The sequence below is a fragment of the Hesperophylax consimilis genome, chromosome 4 (assembly GCF_061612785.1).
Source record: "Hesperophylax consimilis isolate HC1 chromosome 4, BYU_Hcon_1.0, whole genome shotgun sequence".
Lineage (NCBI taxonomy): Eukaryota > Metazoa > Arthropoda > Insecta > Trichoptera > Limnephilidae > Hesperophylax > Hesperophylax consimilis.
The window spans coordinates 42,214,000-42,240,454 of record NC_142839.1 but is presented as its reverse complement, the minus strand read 5'-3'; the positions used below and the strand labels follow the sequence as shown (position 1 = coordinate 42,240,454).

General features: G+C 39.3%; 2 protein-coding genes and 1 long non-coding RNA gene across 3 annotated transcripts in view; 1 reads left to right on the top strand and 2 right to left on the bottom strand.

Moving 5' to 3' along the window:
- The window catches only part of LOC149424733 (neuroligin-1-like), a 202,426-nt gene that overhangs the window by 39,542 nt on the left and 136,429 nt on the right, over positions 1–26,455 (top strand). The window lies entirely within an intron of this gene.
- On the bottom strand, positions 7,337–11,092 carry LOC149424739 (uncharacterized). Its single transcript, XM_089631101.1, has one exon. The coding sequence runs from the start codon at positions 11,090–11,092 to the stop codon at positions 7,337–7,339; it is 3,756 nt and encodes a 1,251-aa protein (XP_089487227.1).
- LOC149424738 (uncharacterized) lies at positions 23,580–24,583 on the bottom strand. The gene is made up of 3 exons (XR_016302125.1): positions 23,906–24,583; positions 23,727–23,805; positions 23,580–23,644 (listed from the first exon to the last, which is right to left on the bottom strand). It is a non-coding gene; the product is annotated as an uncharacterized LOC149424738 (long non-coding RNA).

Genomic DNA, 26,455 nt, shown 5'->3' with positions numbered 1-26,455 from the left:
TTTGTTAAGGTGTATGAAACGGTTCCATGATAACTCAACACAGTGACAATTCAACACACTTTTAAAAAGTGATATAAAGTCATTAGAAACGATGAAAAAAAATTGTTTTAACTTAACCTAACCTAACCTACTTAACCCAGTTTATAAATTTTTTGTTTAATCACTTTTCATGACTTTATATAACTTTTTAAAGATGTGATGAATTATCATTGTGATGATTTATCTGGTTACCGAATAAAACATATTAATGTTTCAATGATAATAATAAAGAGATTTAAAATTTTCATTACACTGTTTCTGTGAAAAATCACCTGAGGGGCTCTTCACAAAATTTAATTAGCAGGCTTTATCTTAAAAACAGATACGGAAACATATTTACCTGAAATTACTGAAATTATCACTAATTATGTACTTTATTTTATTTTATATTTCAGAAACGAACAGTATTTTGGGTACAGCGAAAGAACAATTTACATATATTAAAAATTTATAGGTTGGTACCTATAAAACGTTTGCTTGTAATGTATTATATGTGGTATGTATATTTAGTAATTACCGAGCGATAATAATAATATTTGGCTAATTTATATAGCGCCGTTTTCGTAAAAAATCACCTCGAAGAATTGAGGAGTTGGTGTGTGTTTGTGTTTGTGTTTGTGTGTGTGTGTGTGTGTGTGTGTGAGGGTGTGAGGGTGTATGTGTATGTGTATGTGTATGTGTATATATATATATGTATGTGTATGTGTATGTGTATGTGTATGTGTATGTGTGAGTTTGTATGTATATGTTTCCGCATTGAACAGTTTATTTCATTGACATGATGCTCCTTTAAAGTTTGGTCAGTGAATCCGAAAAAACGTCAATGTTAGAGTTTAGTCAAATATTGTTGAATATATGAAGAGCACGGTTAATTGGCGAAATAGACGATAGATTTGTTTTGTAATTAAGCGCGTGGAATAGCGCTGTTGTCGTGTACGTCTCAAAGATATGTTAAAATAATTAGGAATAGAAGCTAGGTAGAGTCGATCAGCTACTGCTCGCCCTTGTTGCAAAGATTGAAATGTACATTCAAAGCAATTGTTGCATTTGAAGGTTTTTGTTTTGAATACGTTGTATGTTATCGATGTACAGTTTATATTGTATTACAGCAGTAGATCGACGCATTTCGCACTATTATTGCATGAAGAAGTAATAAAAGTGGCTTTAGGTATATACTAACCGGCTAGTTTAGTTATGTAAATGAGGTTTGAATATGTACTGCTTATGGATAATCTTTCTCTATGTTATTATTATTCCCCTGGTATCGATGAAATAATTCAATAATTTGGATGACCGCAATCGTCCATGCTGTCGTTCCACAGTGGTTTTCACTGAGTAATTTACGCGGAATGTAAAATAGGATAGGATATATGTATGCGATTTGCGATAGGTATTAATTCGGAATGCGTGTAATTAATGCAATTTTCCCCTGCTAGTAGGATACAATTTGCCGCATCCAAATACTCTCAAACATTTCACAATATATTATTATATGTGAAATGTTTGAGATTTATTCATAAAGTGGAAAATACAATTATTTACTTGCTTAAATTATTAAATTAAATGATTTTAACAGTTAAAAATATGTATAAAAAGATATACTATTATTGTATTAATTTGAAATCTTTGATTCTCAACTAATTGTGCATATAAATATCATTTAATTCTTTGTCAACATTAAAACCATTCAATTTTCAAATGATTGAATTTAAAAGGTACTCGAACACAAATATCGATTAATATTAATGTATTTCTTTGATTAAACAAATGAGAATACTAATATTAATCAAACATGCTTCCAGTAGCAGTTTTCACCATTCAATTCTCACTTTTCAATGAATTCATGTTGAAACTCCTATTTAATAAATTTACACAAAATTTTAAATCGCCGAAGTTCGTCTGTTGGTGGCCCATTGAACAGAAATTCCAAAGAATTACAATTTTTAGCGATTTTGAAGAAAACTGATGCCATCTGACCATCAAGACCGAGATAGGGAAAATAAAATTGTTTATGTCTTACATATCTTGAAAAAATTGACATTTGAAAAAATATGGGAACTGTAGTTTCAGTTAATTCTTTTTTTTGTATGTATATTATTTTGATTAATTTACAATGAATATCTAACTGGACCTACGTCCATTCTACAGAAGGCTTTAAGTTATTCTGCTGAGGAAAATCGTACTGAGATGCTTGATTGTGAATTTACAAGCATTGGCTGTACTCGGTGAAACGCTACAGGAACGAAGACCAAATTAGCTCTAAAGAGCAAAAGTATTTGCTCATAAAAAAAAACATGCCCACAAGACACTTCTTTCGTTTTATATATTCAGTGGTGGTTACTTGTGGAATATTACATCTCAATTCTGAAGGTAAACGGACATTGATTATATCTCCCTTGCCAAAATCTCAAACAAGAGTTGAGCCATTAATCTCCGGAAGTTTAAGGGTGCGTGTAAGAAACTGAGTTGGAGGAATTTAACCCGTCCATATAGGGGTGATAGTCTTTCTTTGCCAGGCTTAGTTCCCATCCTGTCCCGAACAAACCAAACCAGTGTCGGGTCCGTAAGAGCCTTTATAAGCCCTACTAATTGTAATTAACAAACAAGGAGGTGACCCCAGGAGAAGGAGTTCACATTTAACGGTGCTCTAAACAACAGGGCGTGAACAAGTTGTTGGTTAATTTGGGGGCAAATAACTAAATTGTTTGTGAATCAAGCAATATATTAAATTAATAAATTCATCACTGTCAACAAGAACAACAACCCACACAAATAATTCTCTCTGACCGTAACTATGATTGCGAAACGTACAGCATACGATATAATGCCATTAAGCTGTTCACTTCTGGGCAGTTCACTTATGACTCATTTTTTGCCATGGAAAGAAAATATAATAAAAATTTTGCCCTCAAGCGTTTTTACATCAAATTCAAGTTGAATTTACGACATATTTCGATGCTAACATGACGATAAAATTCTTTTCTTCCGGTCACAAATGAAACCCATTAAACATCATGAACTGATTCTGAAACCAAACGATCTCCTTTCAACAGATTGCATTAAAGCAGTGATTCATAAACTTTTAATTTTTACTGCCCAACGACAGAATTTGTTTTACTGTTTTGAATTATAAACATGCTGTTTTGTTTAAATATCTGTTCAAAAGGTGTACTGATTTGAATGTAAATAACGCCCGCGTAACTCATTGAAATACTAACGAAAAATATAACCAATACATTTATATAAACAATCTTAACTAATCCTAAACTGATCTTACTTGTTACTCAAAGGTGCGATAGTGAATAGCTAAGATTTTTTTTTTTTTAAATTATTTTTTAACTAGATAACTTTTTCGAATATTTGAGAAGCACAGCATTAGAGGACTAAACAATCTAAACATTCTCAACATGTACCAAACAACACAATGCAGAGACTATGGAGAGAATGGGGCGATGAAAAAAGCTCTTAGCAATGATAATTTGATTTCTCCAATAAGCCAACTCTAGTGAGCAAGAACGGATAATTGAATTAAATAGACAAAAATGAACACAGCAATTGAATTCTCTAATGCGCCCTGGCTTTTATTGTTTCCATTACCTTGTTGTATTGTACATTGGTTGCCGTACACATAATTTTTATTTTTATAACTAATCGCATATTTTACACGAACGTTTCTTGTATAAAACATGTAAAGAATCTACATTTGTATTTGTGTCATAAGTATAATACATTTATTAAAAAGGCTAATTCTCATAAAAATAATATAAGGACCTTTCGTGGGTTTAACTAGCAAGAAAAAACTGCCACAACGAATTTTATGTGCATAGGTACATTAATACATGTAGGTATACACAAATACCTGAAAATCACATGTAAGGTTTTCAGTTTGTTTATTCTGAATGTCATATACAAAGATCAAAGATATGGGGTATTATGGTTATATTCAAATCAGGCGTATTAAAAAAGATGGTAGGATGGTTGTATCGGTTAAGTTTAGTTTACAAAATTAAACACATAAAAAAATATTATACTTTAAAAAACGCATAATGTCTTCACTACACTTTTTATATCTGATCGGTTGCACCTTGATACGGTCATATTATTTTTTAGGGTTAGAGGTAAAAAAGCATATCTTTCATATTGTTAACATGGTGAATTTTGTGCAATATTTAAAACTTATTTCAACCCTAATCTTCAACTCTTGATTTTTTGTAAGCATATCTGATCACTGTATTTATTAAATTTTTGTTTCTTGAGTTTTTATGTCATGTATTATTTCTTTATAATAATCTAAATTATTCATCTTGTCAAAATTATACAACATATGCCTATGTAAAATGTATAAAATAAAAATATTCCGCAATTGATTCTATTTCTAGCTGTTGGAGTAGATAATGAAAATCACTTAACGTGTGACTTTTTGACAGGCGAGCTGCATGAAAAATGGTGTGAACGAACCTGTGATTTTATGTGATAACACCGCAGACCCGTGAAAAATCTCGGGGTAATCTGAATTTTTGACAAATCAGTTACAATTTTGAAAATGACAAAATAATTTTCTTTTAATATTAAATTATAGATAGGTACTTTATCGCTTGTCTGAATTCTTAACACAATCAGTTCCAATTTTGAAATTCACAGCACATTTTTGTTTATTGAACCAGAGTTACGCAGGATGGATAACAACGATGGCTGATATTCGAATATTTTAATGAGGATGATTATTTGTTCTTGTGACTTTTATTTTCTAATATTCAGTTGAGTTTTATGTTGGAGATTTCTACCTTAATTGCTACGTTTAATGATTGATTGATTTCAACAGATTTCAAAATATGCTGAATATCTTTATATTATAATTAAGCACAAAAGAAAAACAACCGTATTAAATAATATTCACTTCATTAAATTATCAGTAAAAAAATAAAACACATGACTGAACATTTTATTTCATCGAAAACGTCTACAAAAGACAATGTATTTTTGTTATTAGATGTGGCATTTATCTGAACAAAGCAGTCTCAATAAGTATCTGTTTTATTCATATGACTATCAAGCCGCGACTTGCTATGCAATTTGTATAATGTCCGTACAGCCAATAGTCGTCATGAAATGAAGCAATTTAAATGCATTCGATTGCTCGCCTACAAAACTACATCCTGGAAAATTCATCGAACTTCCAATTGAAAAGTTTCAAAATGGCGCAGATATGTAAAGATTTTGTACAAATGAGACACATCTATATTCCTATCTAGAACAAGACGTTAGGATGCCTTTGTGAAAAATAATTTAATGGTAAACAAACCACGTTTGTTAAAAAAGAAAGAAAAATAACTAAATGAAAGCCCATTTATGGTAATGAAATAAAGGAATCTTGTTTCTTAACTTTATTAACTTAAGATCTTTAATTGCAAATATTTTAATTTCGTAAATTGTTTCCGGACCACCTAAGTCTGTTAAAATGTTTTTTTCCGAAAAAACTACTAATTCTAAAATTCGCCTGAGATTCCAAATCTGTTAATTATTTTATTTTTATGATTTTGCTCATTAAGTAATTGATAAATATGATACAAATAACGTTGAATATTGTGTTATTTTTGTCCGTCAAATTAAGTTAAAAATTCTGTATCTATAGCTTCATGTCACAAAAACTCACAGTCCCAAACATGTGATGCTTCTGACAATCAATGTTTTGCTTCAAGATAAATAATACTTTCAATTAACTTCTAGTCTAATAAAAATGTATAATCACATAGAAAATGATCGCAAGCCATTTCACATATTAACAATTTATGTTTAATGTTGCTTCTAACAAAGGAAATTGTGTATTTTGAAAGTTTAATATCCACGAAATAATAAGAATATATGATAAAAGCGTAACGCCAAACATCTAAAGATATCATTTCAATTTGTACAAACATTTCAGAATATGTAGGTAATCAACAAAACGAAATTCATTGAAGTACACGTGGTAAAATTTTCAACATTTCTTCCGCCTGTATGCGGTAAAAAAATCACCTTTGCCAAATTAACCCGCAATTTTCCAAATTTGAAAAAGAGTTCATTATGAATTCAGGATTCGTGAAGTTATGGAGATTCCAGAAAGGCGTAGAACTTTTCAGATGAAATTATAATCAAACCTCAAGTTGCTTCGTGGAACTAAAATTAGGGTTTCACAACAAACTCACCTAGGGTACGTTGAAACCTCATTAAAAAAGATTTTCAAAACCGCACTGTTTCTGGTTAAAAGGATAGACGGGAAAAAGATATCCGTTATTATTAAAGTTAAAAATATATGTTTATTAAGGTAGGTTATAATTAGCAGCACAAAGGAAGTCGAAGTTTTACTCTGATGGAATTTCAATATTCTTCAACTTTTAAAATTTTGCTTTATAGATGGCGGCATTTTGCTACATAACTTTTGTACCCGACTAAATGTCGTGTGCATACAGACTGAAAAAATAGGGGTTAGTTACACGACTCAAACGACTTTGTAAATGCCAATCAATTGACTTTCGTCCTGAAAAGGACGTTTCTGGAATATACACGACTTTGTGCAAAATGCAAATCAATTGAACCTCGTCCTGAAAAGGACGTTTCTGGTATATAGACGACTTTGTGCAAATGCAAATAAATGAAAGATTGCCTTTAAAAAGGCAGTTAAGTATGTCAGCTTCTTAAGCCTCGTGGTTCCCGCCGGAATCTAGTGGATGCAGGATTCTTCAGTTGAAGGAGAAAGGCCAATAAAATTCTCAGAACTCGGCAGAAAGGGGCAGCGGCAGGTAGCTCGTAGATGCGAAGGTCCGAGGCGAGGGTGATCCAATGGAGAAAGAGAATTTAAAATTTAAAATTGGTGCTTTTTGTCAAAGTTCCGACTCGACAACGGCACATAAAAAAAAGGTCGGCCACGGTTCGGCGGCCCGTTTATGGCTTCTCATTGGTCGGATTTCTAAAGCCGTTGGAGCGTACCAGCCAGCCTTGGACCCCACACTTTCTAATTTGCTACCCGCCGGCCAATTGTTTATTGTTTATTTTTTACAAGTTACATTTTTTACATTTCCAGGAATTTGACAATCTTAAAGCTAGGTACACAATGCAGAGTTCCGTGAATGTGGACAATTTCAAAATAGTTTATTAATGTCACATCCACGGATTAACATTATACGCAAACAATATTTATTTATTTCTTATCGTAGTAAATAGTAGCGAAAGATGTAAACAAAAACAATATAAAGTCATTCTTAAATTATAATGAACAAGCGTCCGATATACTCCCCCCGGTGCAGCCCTCTGCGCCAAGCTATTTGGGAGGACGTGAAGTGTTTCGACGATCTGGACGCCCGGTACCCCTGGTTCGCAGTTGGACGGGCTGTGTTGTAGATTGTTCTGGAGTGGTGGATTTTGGGGCTGGCAGCAGTACGGCGATCTTAACGGCTGGCCGCACATATATCCCGGAAGCTGTTTGAATGCGGGCGGTCCTCACTTGACCATCAGCGGCGGGTTTTGCATCGATGACTCGGCCGCGCGGCCAACTATTCCGGGGTAGCGCAGGATCCATGATCACCACAAGGTCATCCTTTTTGATGGGCTCGGCTGGGTGGTGCCACTTCTGTCGGGCGCCCATAGTGGGGATGTACTCTCGGAGCCAGCGCCTCCAAAACATATCTGCAAGTTGTTGCCCGATACGCCATTGGCGGCGGAGACATACCTCTTCTTCTTTTTTGTCATACAGGGACAAATGGGGGCGCTTTCCGGCTGACCCCAGAAGGAAGTGGTTTGGTGTCAAGGGCTCTTCATCTCGTGGGTCAACAGAGACGTGAGTCAGTGGTCGGTTGTTGACAACAAACTCAGCTTCTGCCAGTGCTGTGCGCAGGGTCTCTTCCCTCGGCGCCCTTTCCTTTAAGGTAGCTTTCAAGGCCCGTTTCACCGACCGTACTAGTCTTTCCCAGGCTCCCCCCATGTGGGGACTGAGTGGCGGTATGAAACGCCACTCAATGCCTTTGGTAGCCATGGCGTCCATAATTCTAGAATCTTGTTTCAGTGAATCCAAGGCTTCCCTGATCTCAGCGTCTGCTCCATGGAAATTCGTTCCGTTGTCCGAGTACAGAACTTCGGGCTGACCTCTTCGGGCGGTCATTCTTTGCAAGGCCATAATGGCAGAGTCGGCAGTCAACGTAACAGCAAGTTCCAGGTGAATAGCGCGGGTGGAAAGGCAGGTAAAAATTGCGCCATAGCGCTTCTCCCGGTGTCTGCCAACTGTGACCTCCATTGGCCCGAAGTAGTCCAGCCCACAGTGAGTAAAGGGACGCACATGATGTAACAGGCGGTAAGATGGTAGCGTCCCCATTAATGGTGGAGAGGGCTTGCTTCTTCGTATGCGGCAAGTGGGGCAGTCGTGTGTTATTTTCCGGCTGATAGTGCGGAGCCGTAGAATGAAAAAACTGCAGCGCATCTCCGCCACTGTCTTCTCGGTGCTAGGGTGGTCTCCCTTCTCATGGTAGTGGCGTACCAGCAGCCGAGCGTACGGGTCGTTGCCATCCAATATGATGGGGGTCTTGGCCACGCTCGTGGTCTTTGTCAGGGCTCGTAATCGGGAACTCATCCGCAAGACATCATCTGGGCCGAAGAAGGGGGTCAAGGAATTAAGACGACTGCCAGCAGGTAGCGCCTTTCCATGTCGTATGGTATGCAGATCAGCTGCGAAGGCGTCTTCCTGGGATTTCCTGACCCATCTGATCTCTGCTTCTTTCAGTTCCTCTGCTCGTAATGTGCCCTCGGCGGGTTTATGAGACCCCAATCGGCACCGCCTGACAAAACGGAGTATCCATGCTGTAGATCGAATTAGCCGGTTCCAAGATGAGAACCGTTCGATTAAGGGGAACGCCTCTCCTTTAGTGGTTATTAGGCCTACATAATGGGGCCTGACCTCCAATACGTCGTTGTCGGGTTTCTTGGTGGGAGATCGCTCCTTTGGCCACTCGCTTTCAGGTGCAGTAAGAAATGCAGGGCCGCAAAACCATCTTCCTTTTGGTGATAGATCAGGCACTTCAGAGTCACGTGTTCCGATGTCGGCGGGGTTCAACTTCGTCGGCACCCACCTCCAGTTAGGTATGCTGGTCATCTCATCTATTTCACCCAATCTGTTTGCCACGAATGCAGAGTAGGCGCGTGGATCAGTACGTAACCAGCACAGAACGGTTGAAGAGTCTGTCCAAAAGATAGTCCGGTTTATTAAAGCCTGGCTTTCTTTTAAGATGGTCTTGGCTAATCTAGCCGCCATGAGTGCGGCTTGCAACTCAAGACGGGGAATGGAGAGGGGTTTGAGTGGAGCCACTTTACACTTGCTGGCTAGGAATGTCGCGTGTAAAACTCCCTGCACGTCTTCTGTGTAGTATGCGACGGTGCAGCAAGCTTGTTCGGACGCATCGCAGAATAGGTGTAAGGTGACGCTGCTCTGCTTGTGCCGGAGGGAGCGCCTCGGCACCGAAACGTTGCTCTCGTGAAGCAAGCTTAGCCAATCTCTCCATCTCTCGGCGTGCTCAAGGGTGATCAAGTCGTCCCATCCAACACTCGACCGCCACACAGCTTGTAGCAAGATCTTTGACCGTATTGTGAGGCACGCGACGAATCCAACCGGGTCGAAGATCTTCATTACGATGGAGAGAAGCTGCCTCTTGGTGGGCCGTACAGCTTCTTCGGGGCTGACTGCATTTTGAAAAGAGTAAAGGAAGCAGTCAGTGGATGGGTCCCACACTAGCCCTAGTACTCGCTCCATCTCTTTGTCCCCGCTGCTGATGTGAACTGTGGAGCTCGCCCGGTCTCCGGAAGGAATGTCAACTATGGCTTCCGGACTGTTAGAGGCCCAGTTCGTCAAGTGGAACCCTCCCTTTGCAAGAAGGGCACTCACGCTTTGTACTAGTGCGGCAGCCTCACTAGCAGTATTTACCGCATCCAAATAGTCGTCCATATAAAATTTGGAACGAACGGCTGCCGCGGCGGCCGGGTACTCGTGTTCGTATTCCCCGGCAACCCTGTCTCGTACGTACTGGGCGCTACTCGGCGAGCATGTGGCCCCGAACATCATTGATGTCAACTGGTATGTGTCAGGTTCGCGACATGTTGGTGACTTCCACAGGTACAGTTGCGACTGCAGATCATCCCTCCTTATCTTGATGCGCAAGAACATCTCCTGAATATCGGCTGCTATGGCAATAGTCCCTTCTCTAAAGCGAAGGATGTTCCCAAGAAGAGAAGACAGCAGGTCAGGACCGGTGAGCAGCTGGTCATTTAGCGAAGTCCCTCGGCATCGACTGGCAGCATCAAAGACTATTCTAATCTTTCCGGGTTTGTTTGGATTGAGCACCGCAAAATGTGGGAGATACCACTTCCGAGGGGCAGGTGTTGATATCTCGCGATCAGACAGTTTCCTGGCGTAACCTTTAGCTACCAGCTGACCCATTTTGTCAGTATACGCCGCTGCTAGGCTTGCATCTGCTGCCAGCTTTCTCTCGAGGGACTGTAAACGTTTCAGGGCACAGTGGTAATTGTCGGGCAACGTGACTTCCGGGTTTCGCCATAATAGCCCGGTTTCCCACCTGCCGTTTGGTAGAGGACGGGTGGTCTTTTCCATCAGGGCTGTGGCTTTGAGTTCACTTGCATTGACTCTGGCCGCAGATGTTACGCCGAGAGAGTCGACGGCAAAGTTGGATTTCACCAACTCTCTCAGGCGGATGTCTGCGGCTGTCTCCATCTGCAGGGCCAGGGTGGTTGCTGGGCCGTCGCTGCCAGGATCGGTACCACCGTGGGCAATCCACCCTAGTGCGGTCCACGACACTATTCGCGTGGTGCCGAAATCTTCCCGCACGTCTCTTGATACTATCAAATGAGCATTGTCTTGCCCGATCAGTATCCGAGGGGTGACGCGTCTTCCTGGGACACGCTGCTCCGGTAGACTGAGGTCAGTCACTGTGTGAGCCGTAATATGATACTCATCACTGCTACCTGCATCTCTTATGGTTATTTTCACCCGGCGGGAGTGCAAGTCAGATGTGCACATTCCCTTTGCTCCATGAATTTTTAGCCCCTGGACTGGGCCGCTCGCGCCAATTTTTGCCGCAGTGTCAGCATCAATGAGGGTTACCGTGGAGCCTTCGTCAAGAAGCGCGAATACTGAAGCTTCATTTTCATACGAAGTGCTCAGTACTACTGGCACGATCTTCAGTAGTACACGGCAATCCGTACTCTGGCGTCATAGATTGACGGCACCACTCACGACGGTATTCACTGGCGCGGAAGCGGGCGCGGGGTTGTGTAGCAGCCTGTGGTGGGGGGCGCGGCAGCCTCCTACTCCACACCACACTTTAGAGGTGCACTCGCGGGTATAGTGTTTTTCTAGGCACTTGCGACACAAAGAACTCGCGCGCACTGTTTCCCAGCGGAGATCAACTGATTTTGCAAAGAATGCCGGGCACTCACGAGTTTTATGGTTCCCGCCACACTGCGCACAATTAATGTTTTCACTATTGTTTTTGTTTTTATTGTTCACTCTTGAGTTAGCGGGCACATTTGCATGAACTTGTTCGCGGCGCGGGGCACGTGCAGACCGTGCGGGGTCAACCATTCCGCTTAAGGGGATCGCGTTTGCAAAACTTTTCAAAAATGCCGCGAACTGAGTTATGGTGGCGGGAACTGTTTGTCCGCGCACTTCCGCCAACCAGGCTAGTCGCAACGTGCACGGCATTTTAGATGTGACGTCAGACAGCAAGGCAGGATTAGTGAGGTACCCGTCGGTCCGCAAGATTCGCAACGACGCCACGAGGTTCTGGATTGTTCCAGAAAAATCTGCCAGGTCCTCAAGTGATGCTTCGGCGGTGAGATGCGGCAGTTTTTTCACCTTCTCCAGCATCAAGGCAGCAATTGAACCCGAGCCGCCGTATCGCTGCTCAAGGACGGCAATTATCTCGGGGACTTGCGTTGGATCCATCAGCAGGGGGCCGACGGCCTCTCGGGCTTTGCCTTTCAGTGCACGCTGCAACCGAATGAGATTCTCGCTCGAAGTCATCTTGCAGGTGGCCGTGGATTGTGAATATTGGGCCATCCACGTAGGCCACTCGAGCGGGTCCCCCGAGAAGGAAGGTAGGTCCTTGGCGGTAGATTGCCTGGCTATTAGGGCAGCCATTCTTATGTCATCCTCTACGGAGGGACGGGGGCTATCCTCGGATCGCGAGGCGCGAATTGCATTTGTAATTGCAGAAGCAAGTTGCGCCACGGAGTCCGCGCCTTGGTGTGCCCACTCACTTGTGTGTCGAGAAGTCTCATCGGCAGTAGGTGGTGGTGGAAATATTGGTGAGAACTCCTGGCTGGAGGAGGTTTGATGCTGGTAACCAGGATGGAGCTGCCGATTGAGGTGCACATTGTACCCTGGCTGAGTAGGTATATCCGCATGGGGCAGACTGGCGGGCTGCCCATTCTGCAGGTTGACAGACCGCGGCTCATTGTACGATGCGGCAAGGTGTGTTTGTAGATCAGGGCCCGGCGCATATAGTGGAGACGCTTGCTGTGGGTGACCGATGTTAGATACAGGTCGTTCAACTATGGCAGGCTGCAATACCGTGTGGCCGACTTCAGGTGCCGGCTGCATGCCGTCGGTATAGCCGTAGACGGGCGTAATGATTGGGGCCGAGTTGTAGGCTGGCATTGTACCCCCGTGAGACACGGGTCGCTCGACTACGGTAGGCTTCGATACCGTGTGGCCGACACAAGCTACCGGCTGCATTCCGACGAATGATGGGGTAGGGGCCGGGATGTTCACCGGCGTAGTTATTTCATGAGACGCCGCAGCCGGGACGATCACCGGCGTGTTTACTCCGTAGGACACCGTGGCCGGGACGATCACCGGCGCGGTGGTTGGTTGCACAGGCCTCAGGGCCGCCAGCAGGTCTGCGATCTACTGGGCGTGCTGTTGTTGCATAGCACGCATTTCTCGACGTAACTTCTGGACGGTGTCATCGGTTGACGTAAGCCCAGGCGAAGCGACATCATCGGAGCAGATAGATGCGTGGCTCGGGGCCAGGGGGGCCGGGATAGCGGGGCCCGTGGCAAGGGGGGCCGGGACAGTGGGGCCCGTGGCAAGAAGGGCCGGGACCGCGGGCGCGGCAACATCGAGACCTCGGTTGGAGACAGCGTGCTCAGAAGAGCCCGAGGTAAGTGGGCCCAAGTCTAAAGGTGGCGAAGGCCCATCTGGAGCAGCGGGGACAGCGGGGGCGGGCTGGGATGTCTCTGAGGAGCTCGAAACGCCGCGCCCGCTGCGTAGAGTAGGTGACATCCTTCAAGAAGGCGTGAAGGCGTGATGACCTGAAGGCGTGTAGGCGTGTGGACCTGATGACCTGAAGGCGTGTAGGCGTGTGGACCTGACGACCTGAAGGCGTGTAGGCGTGTTGACCTGATGACCTGAAGGCGTGTAGGCGTGTGGACCTGAAGGCCTGAAGGCGTGTAGGCGTGTAGGCGTGTGGACCTGATGACCTGAAGGCGTGTAGGCGTGTTGACCTGAAGGCCTGAAGGCGTGTAGGCGTGTGGACCTGATGACCTGAAGGCGTGTGGACCTGAAGGCGTGTTGAATCCGGTTACCAGAAGGCGTGAAAGCGTGTTGAATCCGGTAACCAGAAGGCGTGAAGGCGTGTTGAATCCGGTTACCAGAAGGCGTGAAGGCGTGTGAACCCGGTTACGAAGGACCAATTATGTACCCGACTAAATGTCGTGTGCATACAGACTGAAAAAATAGGGGTTAGTTACACGACTCAAACGACTTTGTAAATGCCAATCAATTGACTTTCGTCCTGAAAAGGACGTTTCTGGAATATACACGACTTTGTGCAAAATGCAAATCAATTGAACCTCGTCCTGAAAAGGACGTTTCTGGTATATAGACGACTTTGTGCAAATGCAAATAAATGAAAGATTGCCTTTAAAAAGGCAGTTAAGTATGTCAGCTTCTTAAGCCTCGTGGTTCCCGCCGGAATCTAGTGGATGCAGGATTCTTCAGTTGAAGGAGAAAGGCCAATAAAATTCTCAGAACTCGGCAGAAAGGGGCAGCGGCAGGTAGCTCGTAGATGCGAAGGTCCGAGGCGAGGGTGATCCAATGGAGAAAGAGAATTTAAAATTTAAAATTGGTGCTTTTTGTCAAAGTTCCGACTCGACAACGGCACATAAAAAAAAGGTCGGCCACGGTTCGGCGGCCCGTTTATGGCTTCTCATTGGTCGGATTTCTAAAGCCGTTGGAGCGTACCAGCCAGCCTTGGACCCCACACTTTCTAATTTGCTACCCGCCGGCCAATTGTTTATTGTTTATTTTTTACAAGTTACATTTTTTACATTTCCAGGAATTTGACAATCTTAAAGCTAGGTACACAATGCAGAGTTCCGTGAATGTGGACAATTTCAAAATAGTTTATTAATGTCACATCCACGGATTAACATTATACGCAAACAATATTTATTTATTTCTTATCGTAGTAAATAGTAGCGAAAGATGTAAACAAAAACAATATAAAGTCATTCTTAAATTATAATGAACAAGCGTCCGATATAACTTTCTTCGTATGATAATATATTCCTCCCTGCCTGGAAGACAAAAGGGCTTCTAATATAAAATTAAGATTATAAAATCGTACCTACGAAGCGAAGCGTCGTGCTCTGTCAAGCTATCGTTAATAATAGTAAACAACTTTATAATAAATCCGACGGAAGATAAAACGTAATCGTCGTTAAAAACAACGAAAGTTTAACACGTGGTAGTGTTCTCCAGTGACTTTTTAACATTTTACCATTGTTTTTTTAATAATATAAACTATAAAATTCACTGCATCCCAAACCAAAGTGTTGTGTACAACGGATAAAGTGCGCGGATTGGCCGCTTTAATTATGAGCTCACCTTTCAGGGCTCCTATTGGTTGCGTTTGTGTTGTGAATTTGTCATACCCCTTGTTTACAATCGAAACTATCTAAATTCTGTGTATTAAATCCTTTTAAAGTGACAATTGTGCGTCGAAAGAGATTACTCTCATCTCGCAAAATACTTTTTAGTATACATTTGTGTATTTTTTCTTCTAAATAAAATTATCCAGAACCTACAAAAAAACATATCCGATAATTTCGTGAATAAAACAGAAACTTTTCGGTAAAACCGATAGTGGATTTCGTAGATACATTCATAGTGATAAACTGTTTAAAGTTATTTGTGCTCAATTAGTGCAAATATAAAAAAAAATCGTGATATAAAAACTCGATACGGCGACTTTTGTTTTGATTTACATAGAGCTAGACCGATTGCCCACCTACGAATTTTCAGGCGCAAAGCTGAACAGAACTAATACTCTGTTTCAAACATTGTTTTTTTTTTATGTGTTCTTATAAAGTAGTGTTTAATAATGAATCGTCCTAAAAAACGACACATAAGCACCATGATGTCTCCTAGTCCAGAGGATATAGGAGGAAAGTGCGTCACGATTGAGGATGCGGATGAAAACAGCTCGGTTACGTCATCCAAAGGCTCGGACGTCACCGAAGTGGAATATCCTTGCGCTTCAGGAGTAGATGTGCTCAATGAAACCCAAGCACATTTGACAGCTCTTCAACTTGTGTTAGCAGAGAAGCAATCTAAGGTCTCAAAAGACCAGCAGCTGAGGATCGCTAGAAACGTATCGGAAGTTTTCAGATCCGTATCTCAGCTGTTGTTGGAGCGAGAGACGATGCGTGCGGATTTAGCTACAGTTACAGCACAACTTAGAATGGCAGAAATAAAAATACGCCACGAGAAGAGGGAAAAAAGGCACCTTGAGCAAAAAATCATACAATTAGAGTCTGATCTCGGGCCTGTAATGCGGAGAGTGGCAGTGGCAACGGAGGCTACCCTCTCTTTTGCTGACATCGCCCGAAAACAGCCATATGATGCTCACCAACCCCCACCAATCACTCAACAAGGACATCGCGTCGGACCACCAAGACCTGCCGTTTGCATCTTCCCAACGGATGCGGACGCCACAAAGGACAGTGACGGTACGAAAAAAATGATTGAAGATACAATTCGGCCATCTGAACTAGGCGTTCGGGTCACGGGAATAAAAAAAATAAGAAATAAAGGCATCCTGATCAATACGGCAACCACGGGCGAACAACAAAAGCTATTAAATGCACCTTGCTTCGACAACTCGAGCAAACTGAAGGCCCGACTACCGTCAAAGCGTCTACCGAGACTGATATTCTTTAATGTTCCCCGGGACCTGACCGACGAAGATTTTTTAAGGATGGCTCTCACTGGTATTCCCAACGTTGAAGACATTGAAGAAACTATTGCAGGCTGTAAACTAAGTCACCTGGCTGGTGCTCGCACAGGTAACGCTTGTCGCCGTATCTACGCAGTACCCGCTACCGTACGTAAATTTCTAGTCGAGCAAGAGAAAGTATTTATAAGCTGGACTATTTGCCGCGTCCGAGATTTTATTGGCCTTACTGTCTGCACCAAATGCTACATGATTGGTCACTCATACAAGTATTGCAGAGATACCAAACCCACATGTGGACATTGTGCTCAACAGAATCATACTGGTGAGTCCTGCCCAAATTCCACCATCAAACCAGTTTGCGCGACATGCACCAGATTTGGTAAGCCTGCTGATCACTCAACTGGAGATAGGGACAACTGCCCGGCCTACATCGCTGCACTCAAGAACGACCTTGCAACTATAGATTATGGAGTGTAACATACATGAGCATAAGTGCCTCACCATCGAGAATTATAATCCCGTGACGAACTGTCTACGAATAATGTATATGAACGCGAGAAGCATCCGTAATAAGTTTGATGAGATCGAAGAAAAAGTAAGAAGTTCGCGGTACATTGTACACGTGCTCGTCATTACGGAAACGTGGCTTAAGATTGGAGAGGAAAAGTTTTACTCCCTGAATGGTTACAAAAGTGTTTTTCTTCTCGCCCCAACGAAGGAGGAGGCGGCGTAGCAATATATGTGATTGATACTATGAAGTGTGCAATTATTGAAAATTTCTCAAATGAAAATTCCTTTTTAGGTATAACGCTTAGTAGCAGTGATAGGAAACCAGTTAACATCTATGCTATCTATCGAAAACCCAACACAAATATGCAGGATTTTCTAATACATCTAGAAAAAATACTGAACGAAAGTAGACAAGATACATTAATATTCGGAGACTTTAACATTGACATATCCATATCCACACATTCTTCATTAAATTTTTGCAACATCTTACAATCTTACAATTTTTCAATACATAACAAAACATTTCCCACGAGAGTCACTGATACAAGCTGCACCTTAATAGATCACATCTTATCAAATAGGCAAAACATTCAGACTACTATATCGAATATTGATGATCCACTTAGTGACCATAATATACTTATTGTTGATTATAAGAACAACTTAAAAAAATGTTTTAATAATAGAACCAAATCCCGGATTACGAGACCTATCATCAACAGTATGTCAGTAAAATCCTATCTTCTTGATAACAATTTCACGATCAACTTAAGCAACTCAGAAGACCCTTTAAAAGTTTCAATTATCACATTAAAAAGGCAATAGAATCAGGTACAACTACACCAAAAACAGGATTAAGAAGTCGGGTACAACTGAATACTCCGTGGTTTGATTCCAAATTAAATACATTAATCAAAGAAAGAAACCAGATTCACAAGCAGTGGAAACAAGACCCTGGTAATCTTACTCTTGTAACACTTAAAAAGAGATTGAGAAATACCATTACTAATTATAGGCGAAATCTAAAACACAAATATTATGCGAACAGCTTTCAACAAAACCAAAATAACCCCACTAAAACCTGGAAAATCATAAACTCTATTCTATCAAACCGAACACATAAACCAACTAACGAAATAGAATCCCTCGTGGTAAATGACTGCGTAATTAAGGATCCGAGCCAAATAGCATCCGCATTTAATGAGTTTTTTCTCTCAATAGGAAAAAAGCTAGCAGCTACCATTCCGTCATTCCCGGATGACTGTAATACCGTTTTTGTGGAACCGAAGGCTTGCCAATCCTTGTACATGGCTAGGACAAACAAAGATGAGGTACTGAGGATCATCTCTAAAACTAAGCTGAAAGCAGCACCGGGACTCGATGGAGTAACACCATCAGTTCATAAGACTTGTAAAGAAGAATTAGCGGGTCACCTTACAGAACTTTTTAATTGGTCACTGTCCTCGGGAAAGTTTCCAAATGAATTAAAGTTAGCGAAGATAATACCTATACACAAAGGAGACTGTAAAACATGTATCTCTAACTACCGTCCTATATCACTTCTATCGGTTTTTTCAAAAGTATTTGAGACCATAATCAAAGATAGACTCCTAAAATACATATCTGCGAATAATATCCTTACACCACAACAATATGGCTTTCGGAAAAATTCTAGTACTCAATGTGCCGCCTTTGATTTTATCTCCAACCTTCAACAGTATATAGACCAGGGTGAATATGTGGCAGCCATATTTATAGATCTCAAAAAAGCCTTTGATACGGTCGATCATGAAATACTCTTAAAGAAATTGGAATATTTGGGAATTGTTGGGAAGCCCCTAAATCTCCTCCGAAGCTACTTAGATGATAGATTTTGTCTTGTTGAAGTCAAAGGTGTCTCGAGTGGCTTAGGTAAAATCACATGTGGAGTGCCACAGGGATCAATTCTTGGGCCTCTGCTTTTCTTGCTATATGTCAATGACATAACTAAATGTGGTATCTCTGGAAACCTCCAACTTTATGCGGATGACACTGTAATCTATTATCACAGTACAAGCCTGAGTGACCTGGAGTCTCAAATGAATGTAGATGTCTCAATTCTAGCTAATTGGCTGCGTATTAATAAATTGAGCCTCAATATAAAAAAAAACGCACTACCTAACTTTCGGTAATAAGGATTATGTGCCAATGAATATCACACTTGGAACTGAGAAGCTCCAAAATATAGAAGTCACGAAATATTTAGGGCTATTAATAGACTCTAAACTTTCGTGGAATTCCCATGTTGAGCATGTGAAATCTAAAATATCCCCAATAACCGGCGTACTGTACCGACTCCAAGGTCTTCTCTCTACATCTCTACTAAGGGCCACATACTATGCAATGATTCACTCCCATCTGAGTTATTTAGTTAGTATCTGGGGCACTATTACTAAAAAACAAATATCAGAAATACAAGTGATTCAAAATCGAGCAATAAGGAATATCTACCGTCTACCGTGGGATATACATATCAAAGATATATATTTAAAGACAAACATACTTCCTTTTACGGTTCTACCTAAATACAATATCACTTGTACAATATTACAAATCATACATAGATCCTCACACACTAACATCAAACCAGCATTTAATTCAGACATACACCAGCACAAAACACGGTCCCAAAATCTAATACACCTAGCATCGTCTACCCACACAACAAAATTTGGTATTAACTCATTACAATATATTGCATATAGACAATACAATGCATTACCTAATGAAATAAAGCAATCAGTAACTAACAAAAAAATATTAGTTAAAACGCTTAAAGATTATTTCCTGAAAATGTTTTTAAACCAGTGAATTTTCGCTCGCTTTCATATGTTGGTTTACTATGTTTCATGTGTATAGATGTCTCTCAGTATTTCTAAAATCTCTATTCTTAACAATGTATTTTTCCTTTTTTATTTATTTTTCTTTTCCTTTTCAATATGTTGTATTTTTTTAAAAGTGTAATATCCTTGTAAAATGTATTTTATGTGTCTGTACTTCCCGTAATGAGTTTTATCTCAACTCATTGGGAATAATGTGTTACTTACCATGTTTTTTGTAATACATTATAAATAAATAACTAAAAAATAAATAAATAAATATATACTTTATCTTTCATAAAAAACGTAACAGTAATGACTATAAAAACTACACTCTTTTATAAAAATCGCTGACATTGTGTTTTTGAATGAAAATAAAAAATAAACTTTACAAAGGTTATAGAGATCAATCTAAAAAAAATCTTTAATGGAAGATTAATCTCTAATGGTATTTTTGATTTAAGAGAAGCACTTAATTTAAGCATTAACGAGAAGAGTAAAATATATAAGGACGATATTGTCCACTATGTGTACAGCGATATCATCGGCAGATGAGAGTTTCCTGGAATCCCTAAAGGAATTATTATTGAATTCCCTTTTTTCTGCGAACCTTTTAAGAAATATTTAGCAATAAAATCGCACAAAAAATACGTTTTCAAAGGAGAATAAATTTCAAAAGTTTGCTTTTGGCTTCGTGAAAATATACTCTATTTGTAAAGAGAGTAAAAAGTTGCTAATTTGATCAAAATGACACCACAATAGTGCCTAATAATACAAATGATTGAAAGATTAATACTAAAATCGTTTACCATAAAAGAAAGTAAGTCTGTCAGAACAACTAAAAAAAGTTGTGGTCCCGGACTGGGTATTGATTCTCCAATCCAGGCTACTTGCAATCGCTGTCGAAAGTACATATCGTCGGTGCATACATAATATGAACAATGTAAGCTTTAGTACATTCTGAGATAATCGATAAAAACTGTTTAAAAAAATAACGAAACGGAAAACGAAAGTTCTATTTATGAACAAAGTAGGAAATATACATTTTATTCAGTAAAATAAAATGTTATTTGCAAATATTAATTATTTTGTATCAGAAAATCACATTTTAATGCGATTTTGCTCACATGGTTCATATTCTGTGCACGGTTTTCGTCACATTGTTCATTTTCAATAGCAGCTGTCAAAATATTTCATTCAAGTCTTGTGTTTAAAGTAGAGATTTAAAATGGGAGACTATTATCACAAAATATATTATGTGAATGTAGTGGTGTGCAAAGGATATGACATTTTGTTTTATTATTTATATCAATTTTTGTATAATATTTTGGAAAAGTATAAATTATGTGAATGAAACTTTTTATTTTAAGATTCCCAAGTTTTAACGACACACATCTTTGTCATCACAACACCCATATTTACACAGAAGAAAATCCATCTCTAAAATATCTTAAAGATAACTAACTAACTAACCATCACGCCGTTTCTCCGCAGGGGTAGGCAGAGAGGACGGACCGCCAAACAACTCGGTCTTGGCACACATTCCTTGTCTCGTTCACATTAATACAACGTCTCATACATGCTCTTCTATTATTCTGACTCTTGACATGGTCCGACTCAAGTATCTGATTCACTTGGTCGTGCCATGTCTTTCTTGGGCGTCCTCGCCTTCTTCTACCATTCACATTCTTAGAGCTCTGCTAATTAAAACTAGTAACCTCCTGACAAGTTCAGTGAGTGGACCATTGCTCTCATTTTTCACACTAGTTTTAGTAAGTTTATTCTTTAAGAATAAATTTAATAACTCGATAATATTAATAGCATAAAATCATACTTCAATGAAATACATAATAGTAAAATAAACACAATATTATATTTTTTAATGATGTTTTTATTGGAATATAATTACTAAAAAAGAGGAAACATAATTCACACTTAAATTATTTGTTTTTTCTCCCACAATTCTACACATAAGTTAGAGAATCATAAAATGGGTGATGATCCTTATCTATTACCAGTTTTAACTCTTGCAAATGCCTGAATTTAGAATCTGATAAAGCAAGGGGTTTGGTGTATAGAGGCAATGGGGGAACATAGCCAGTCTTGCGGCGTTGGAGCAATTCCAGCCAATCCTTCGACTGGTCTAATTTATAGAGGATATCCCCCGACGATAAGTATTTAAGAGCCCTCAAATCTGTGACAACGGGATCCCCTACTTTCTTTCCCGGTCTCAAAGATGTTAGGTTTGTATTCAATGATTCGTAATTTAAAAAAAAGTCGAAGTGGACATTTTTTATATTGTATGGCTGTTTGGGTCGAGCCATTTGCATGCGAGATAAATAATCACTTGGAGAATATATTGGTGGCTTGAAGTAATGCTCCAGCACCGAATGGACATTGTCGGCTTCCATCATAGTATGGCCCTTCTCCAGAAAAATTTGATCTATTGTGACTGACGACCTTTTAGAGTAATCACTCAATGCACTTGCCAGTATTCTGTTCCGATTTTGGTAATTGCAACCATCGGAAATAAGGATGACATTCTTATACTGTAGGGGTAAGCTCTCCAGGTAGTTGATTATACAACTTGTGAATTCATTCGCGGTCACACCTCCATCTGCTTCATGCCACGTGTAGAGAGTGACATCTGCATTGTTTAGGACGTATAATGTGAAGTTGTGGAGTTGAAGTTTCTGCTTGTAGTATACAGCAGACGCTAGTAATTTGGGACATAACAGTACACTCTGCAAGTCCATAGTGACAACTAATGTAGTCTCACTGGCAGATTCTTTTGCTGCATTCTTAGCAATTTTCGCTTGATCCTTGCGTATAATATGCTGCTCATAAACTTCTCCTCCAATAGTACCGCATTTAAAACCCACACAAATATCACATTGATCTTTGCGTGGGTGGTGAATGGAAACCTTTTCAGCTTTTAAAACGTCACTGAATAAGTTTCTGTTGACTTTTGGCACATTATTTTCAGTGCACCAAATACTGAAGACTGAAAGCATGTGTTGCTTCGATAAAAAGAACGATTCCACATATCGTCTATTTGTTTGTGATCTGCAGTAGTGACTCGGAACAACTGGCAGAAGATTAAGCTATTTTTTAATACTATCCACTGCTTTAGTATGCTTGGCAACTTTTTTACTTACAGTGTTAGGGGATACGTTATCCTCGTCATTGACAACTTGATTATGATAGCTCCACCTCCTGAAAGTGCTTTTTGTAATGCTCAACGTATTCATAAACATTTTGTGACACACCTTATATTTATCCCCGTCCTTGGTAAACAGATATACATCACGTCCTTGTGTCTTTTTCGTGCAATCTGCGCTTTCACGACGACGCTGTCTTATAGCACGTACTGCTACAAAGCCCAGGAAATAAGCTCTCTTCTCCGACCAAGTTTTCAATTTCCAAAAACTGTTGAATGTGTGCAGGCGATCCTCTTCCGTTATTTTATGACAATAAAAAGAATTTTTAAGTGCAAATTTGGGTTGTTCGTGTTCACATCTTATTCCCATAGACTTTGCTGACTTCAATTGGCTTTGCTCATATTTCCCGCAATGCTTTTTATATCCGACATACTCTTTGCCCAAGACTCTACATCTCTTATTTTTTTTAATCTTCTGAACAAGTGAATCAGAATCTAATGGTAAAGAAACATTTGTATTATCATTTTCTGGGATCCACTCTCCAGTTAATTCACACAGACTTTTGTCTCCAGAGATAACATCGTTCCGTGTGGAGCCAATGTTATTCGACAGGTTTGGAATAAATTCTCCAGTCACAGGACATAACATCATGTTGTCATACATTTGATTGACTGGTTCAAGATCTTCAACATCCATTTGATTGACTGGTTCAAGATCTCCAACATCTATAACCTCTGATACAGAACTACGTATCGTACTTAAACGTACAATCTCCCTCGTGCGGTTTCGGTACATTCTGGAACAAAATCAAAATTAAATACATAATTCAACATCTTTCCTGCTACAGTACTAGTACAGTAATAAAAATATGAACTCACATAAAAATTTTTGAACTTGTCAGCAAACAACAGTGATTTCTCTACACGTTTCTCTTATTATAGTCAAAGATATATTTATCTGTAAAAGAAGATACACAGATTGAAATATACATTACATAGTACGCACAAATATGACAACAATATAGTAAAATATAGTTAAAAGACAGACAAATACTTACAGATGCCAGTCAGATGATAATGACATGTAATGCTTAGAATAATCATGTATTTCTCTTATTTTTGAGTTAAATTTTAGTATTAAACTTTCCCTGAAACATAAAAACAAAATAACTTTAATATTTTTCCACATTGTGTCAAAATTCGAAGTTTATCACAACACTGGACTCAAATTATTGACGCTTCAAAGGGCAGCCATTTTTCATAAATCCTCGGATGACATTTTGTTACTGTTTTTAGGAAAATACGTGAAATTTATAAAATAAAACATAATAACTTACCGCTACTTTATAAACCAAATGGCCACGAACCGTCAAACAATAATATTATGTCGGATTTATTTATTTATTCACTTCAAAAACAGCTAGAGCGTGTACAAGGTAGAAAATATGCGGGAACAACTTGACAACTGTCAGTGTAATCATAGATGTAGAATATGAACAATGTGACCATAGATGCGGAAAAAAGCGCACATTTAATATGAACCATGTAAAATAAGTTCACATGGTTCTTATTGAGATGCAAAATTTTGACTGCCTGCACATGATTCGTTTTCTATCTCCATAAATATTGGTTATTAGGACATGGTTCATATTGTAGAAGGTGGAGAAAAAAAAACTAAAAAAAACTGTATATTTAGTTCATTTTCGTCAAAAACGTTACATTGTTCATATTATGTATGCACCGACGATATATTTGTCGACGTTCTTATTCTTGAGTCTCGTCCAAGGTACACGCTTAATACGCCAAACGTCAAAAATCATTCCACTTATTCCACATATTATATTTTTATTATAAATTCCACACGTAGAGAGGAATGATTTCTCCGAGAATCAATGCCTAGGACATTACGCTCGACTCGAGGACAACAGGTGAACGACAAGAAAACTAGATGGAGACCGAGAACAGGTCGCAGAGATCCTGCATAACAAAAACCCGGTCGGTCTGACAACATCAGTTAAGCGAACTAGACTGCCGCTGAAAGGATGACGAACTAGAGAAAACTGTGTCCATTACTAGATCTATTATAGCGGCTGTCGGCGATTATAATAATTGTTATTTGTTATTAACTTCTTCTCAAGTTCCATTAAAATCAGGTTTGTAACCACTTTACTAGAAAAGCCTATTTCGGATGGCATGAAAGTTTACAATAGTATTTATCGGGTAACTAATAGTTATGAATTCATTGTTTTTAATTGCCTCCCGAATTTGATATACAACCCTATATATTAATCGGTTCCATGATAACTCGACACAGTGACAATTCAATACACTTTTAAAAAGGAATTAAAGTCATTGGAAACGATGAAAAAAAAAATTAACCTAACCTAACCTAACCTACTTAACCCAGTTAATAAAGTTTTTGTTTCATCACTTTCCATGACTTTATATAACTTTTAAAGATGTGCTGAATTATCATTGTGATGATTTTTCCGGTCACCATATTAAGCAGCCTTATGGTAAGACCCCTGAATTTTCTCTTGTAGAATCATCTTGATTTTTACGTTACTATTTTATAGCCCACCCTAAGACCTTGTCAGTACCTAAATTTTAATTGTTCATTTCAAAGAAAAATGATGTTTTATTCCAAAAAAAATATTTTTTTATGTAACAACGTGCGAGGTTCCCAATGGCAAGTAGGACCTTGGCATCTTTAATTAAGTTTATATTATGAGGCTGAGCGTGTGAAAGGAATGGATAATTTAATTGGCATATTAAACAATGTCTGTAATAAGTTTCGAATCGAAAAGCTAACATAAGAATTGAATTATTTTTTCACTGGAAATTTAAAATGTTGATCTCAGAACCAATGAATCTATTCACTTTTTTAAGTTTGACAGTATTAAAAAGCATCAGATAAAAAGTTGAATTTGCTTCAAAGAATAAAAATTATCATTTGACTAAACAGCTGAACTTTTCTTTGAATTTAAAAACGTGTTAAAATGTCTATATTTTGTTGTTGCGTGAGAATATACTGCCCCAAGGATGTTTATATTTATGCTGATCAGTGGGCTACAGATGTAAAAAGGATATCATAAGGTCAATAAAACAGATATAATTAGGTCAATAAAAAAGAGCGATTGCTATTAACGATTATTTGAGTTCAATAGTGAAGTTATTACTCGCCGTTCATTTTGAAAATAAAATTTGGGGATGAAAAGTTAATGGTTCGCGTTATTTTGTACACTCACATCTTCAGCAATTTTTAATTTTACTACAACCGTTTCGAGTTTATCATGCTGACGGAAGGGTGAAGTTTAAGTGCCAATAAAATTATTTACAGTTTTCGTGATACGATTTCAAAATAATTGCTCTTAAGCCGACAATATGAAGGAAAACCAATAGACTGAGTTTTCGTTTTTCTGTTGTGGTCCAAATAATTACACGTCTTATAGTTTTCTGTAAATGATTGTTCTCTGATTGGTAATCCGGAACAAAAGAACATTTTTCTTACTAAGAATTTTCAAAAAATGAATAAATTGAACAACAAAGGTAAGAAAATGCATCCCTGATGTACCCCTTTCTTCACATTAAATGTTTCAGATGTTTGT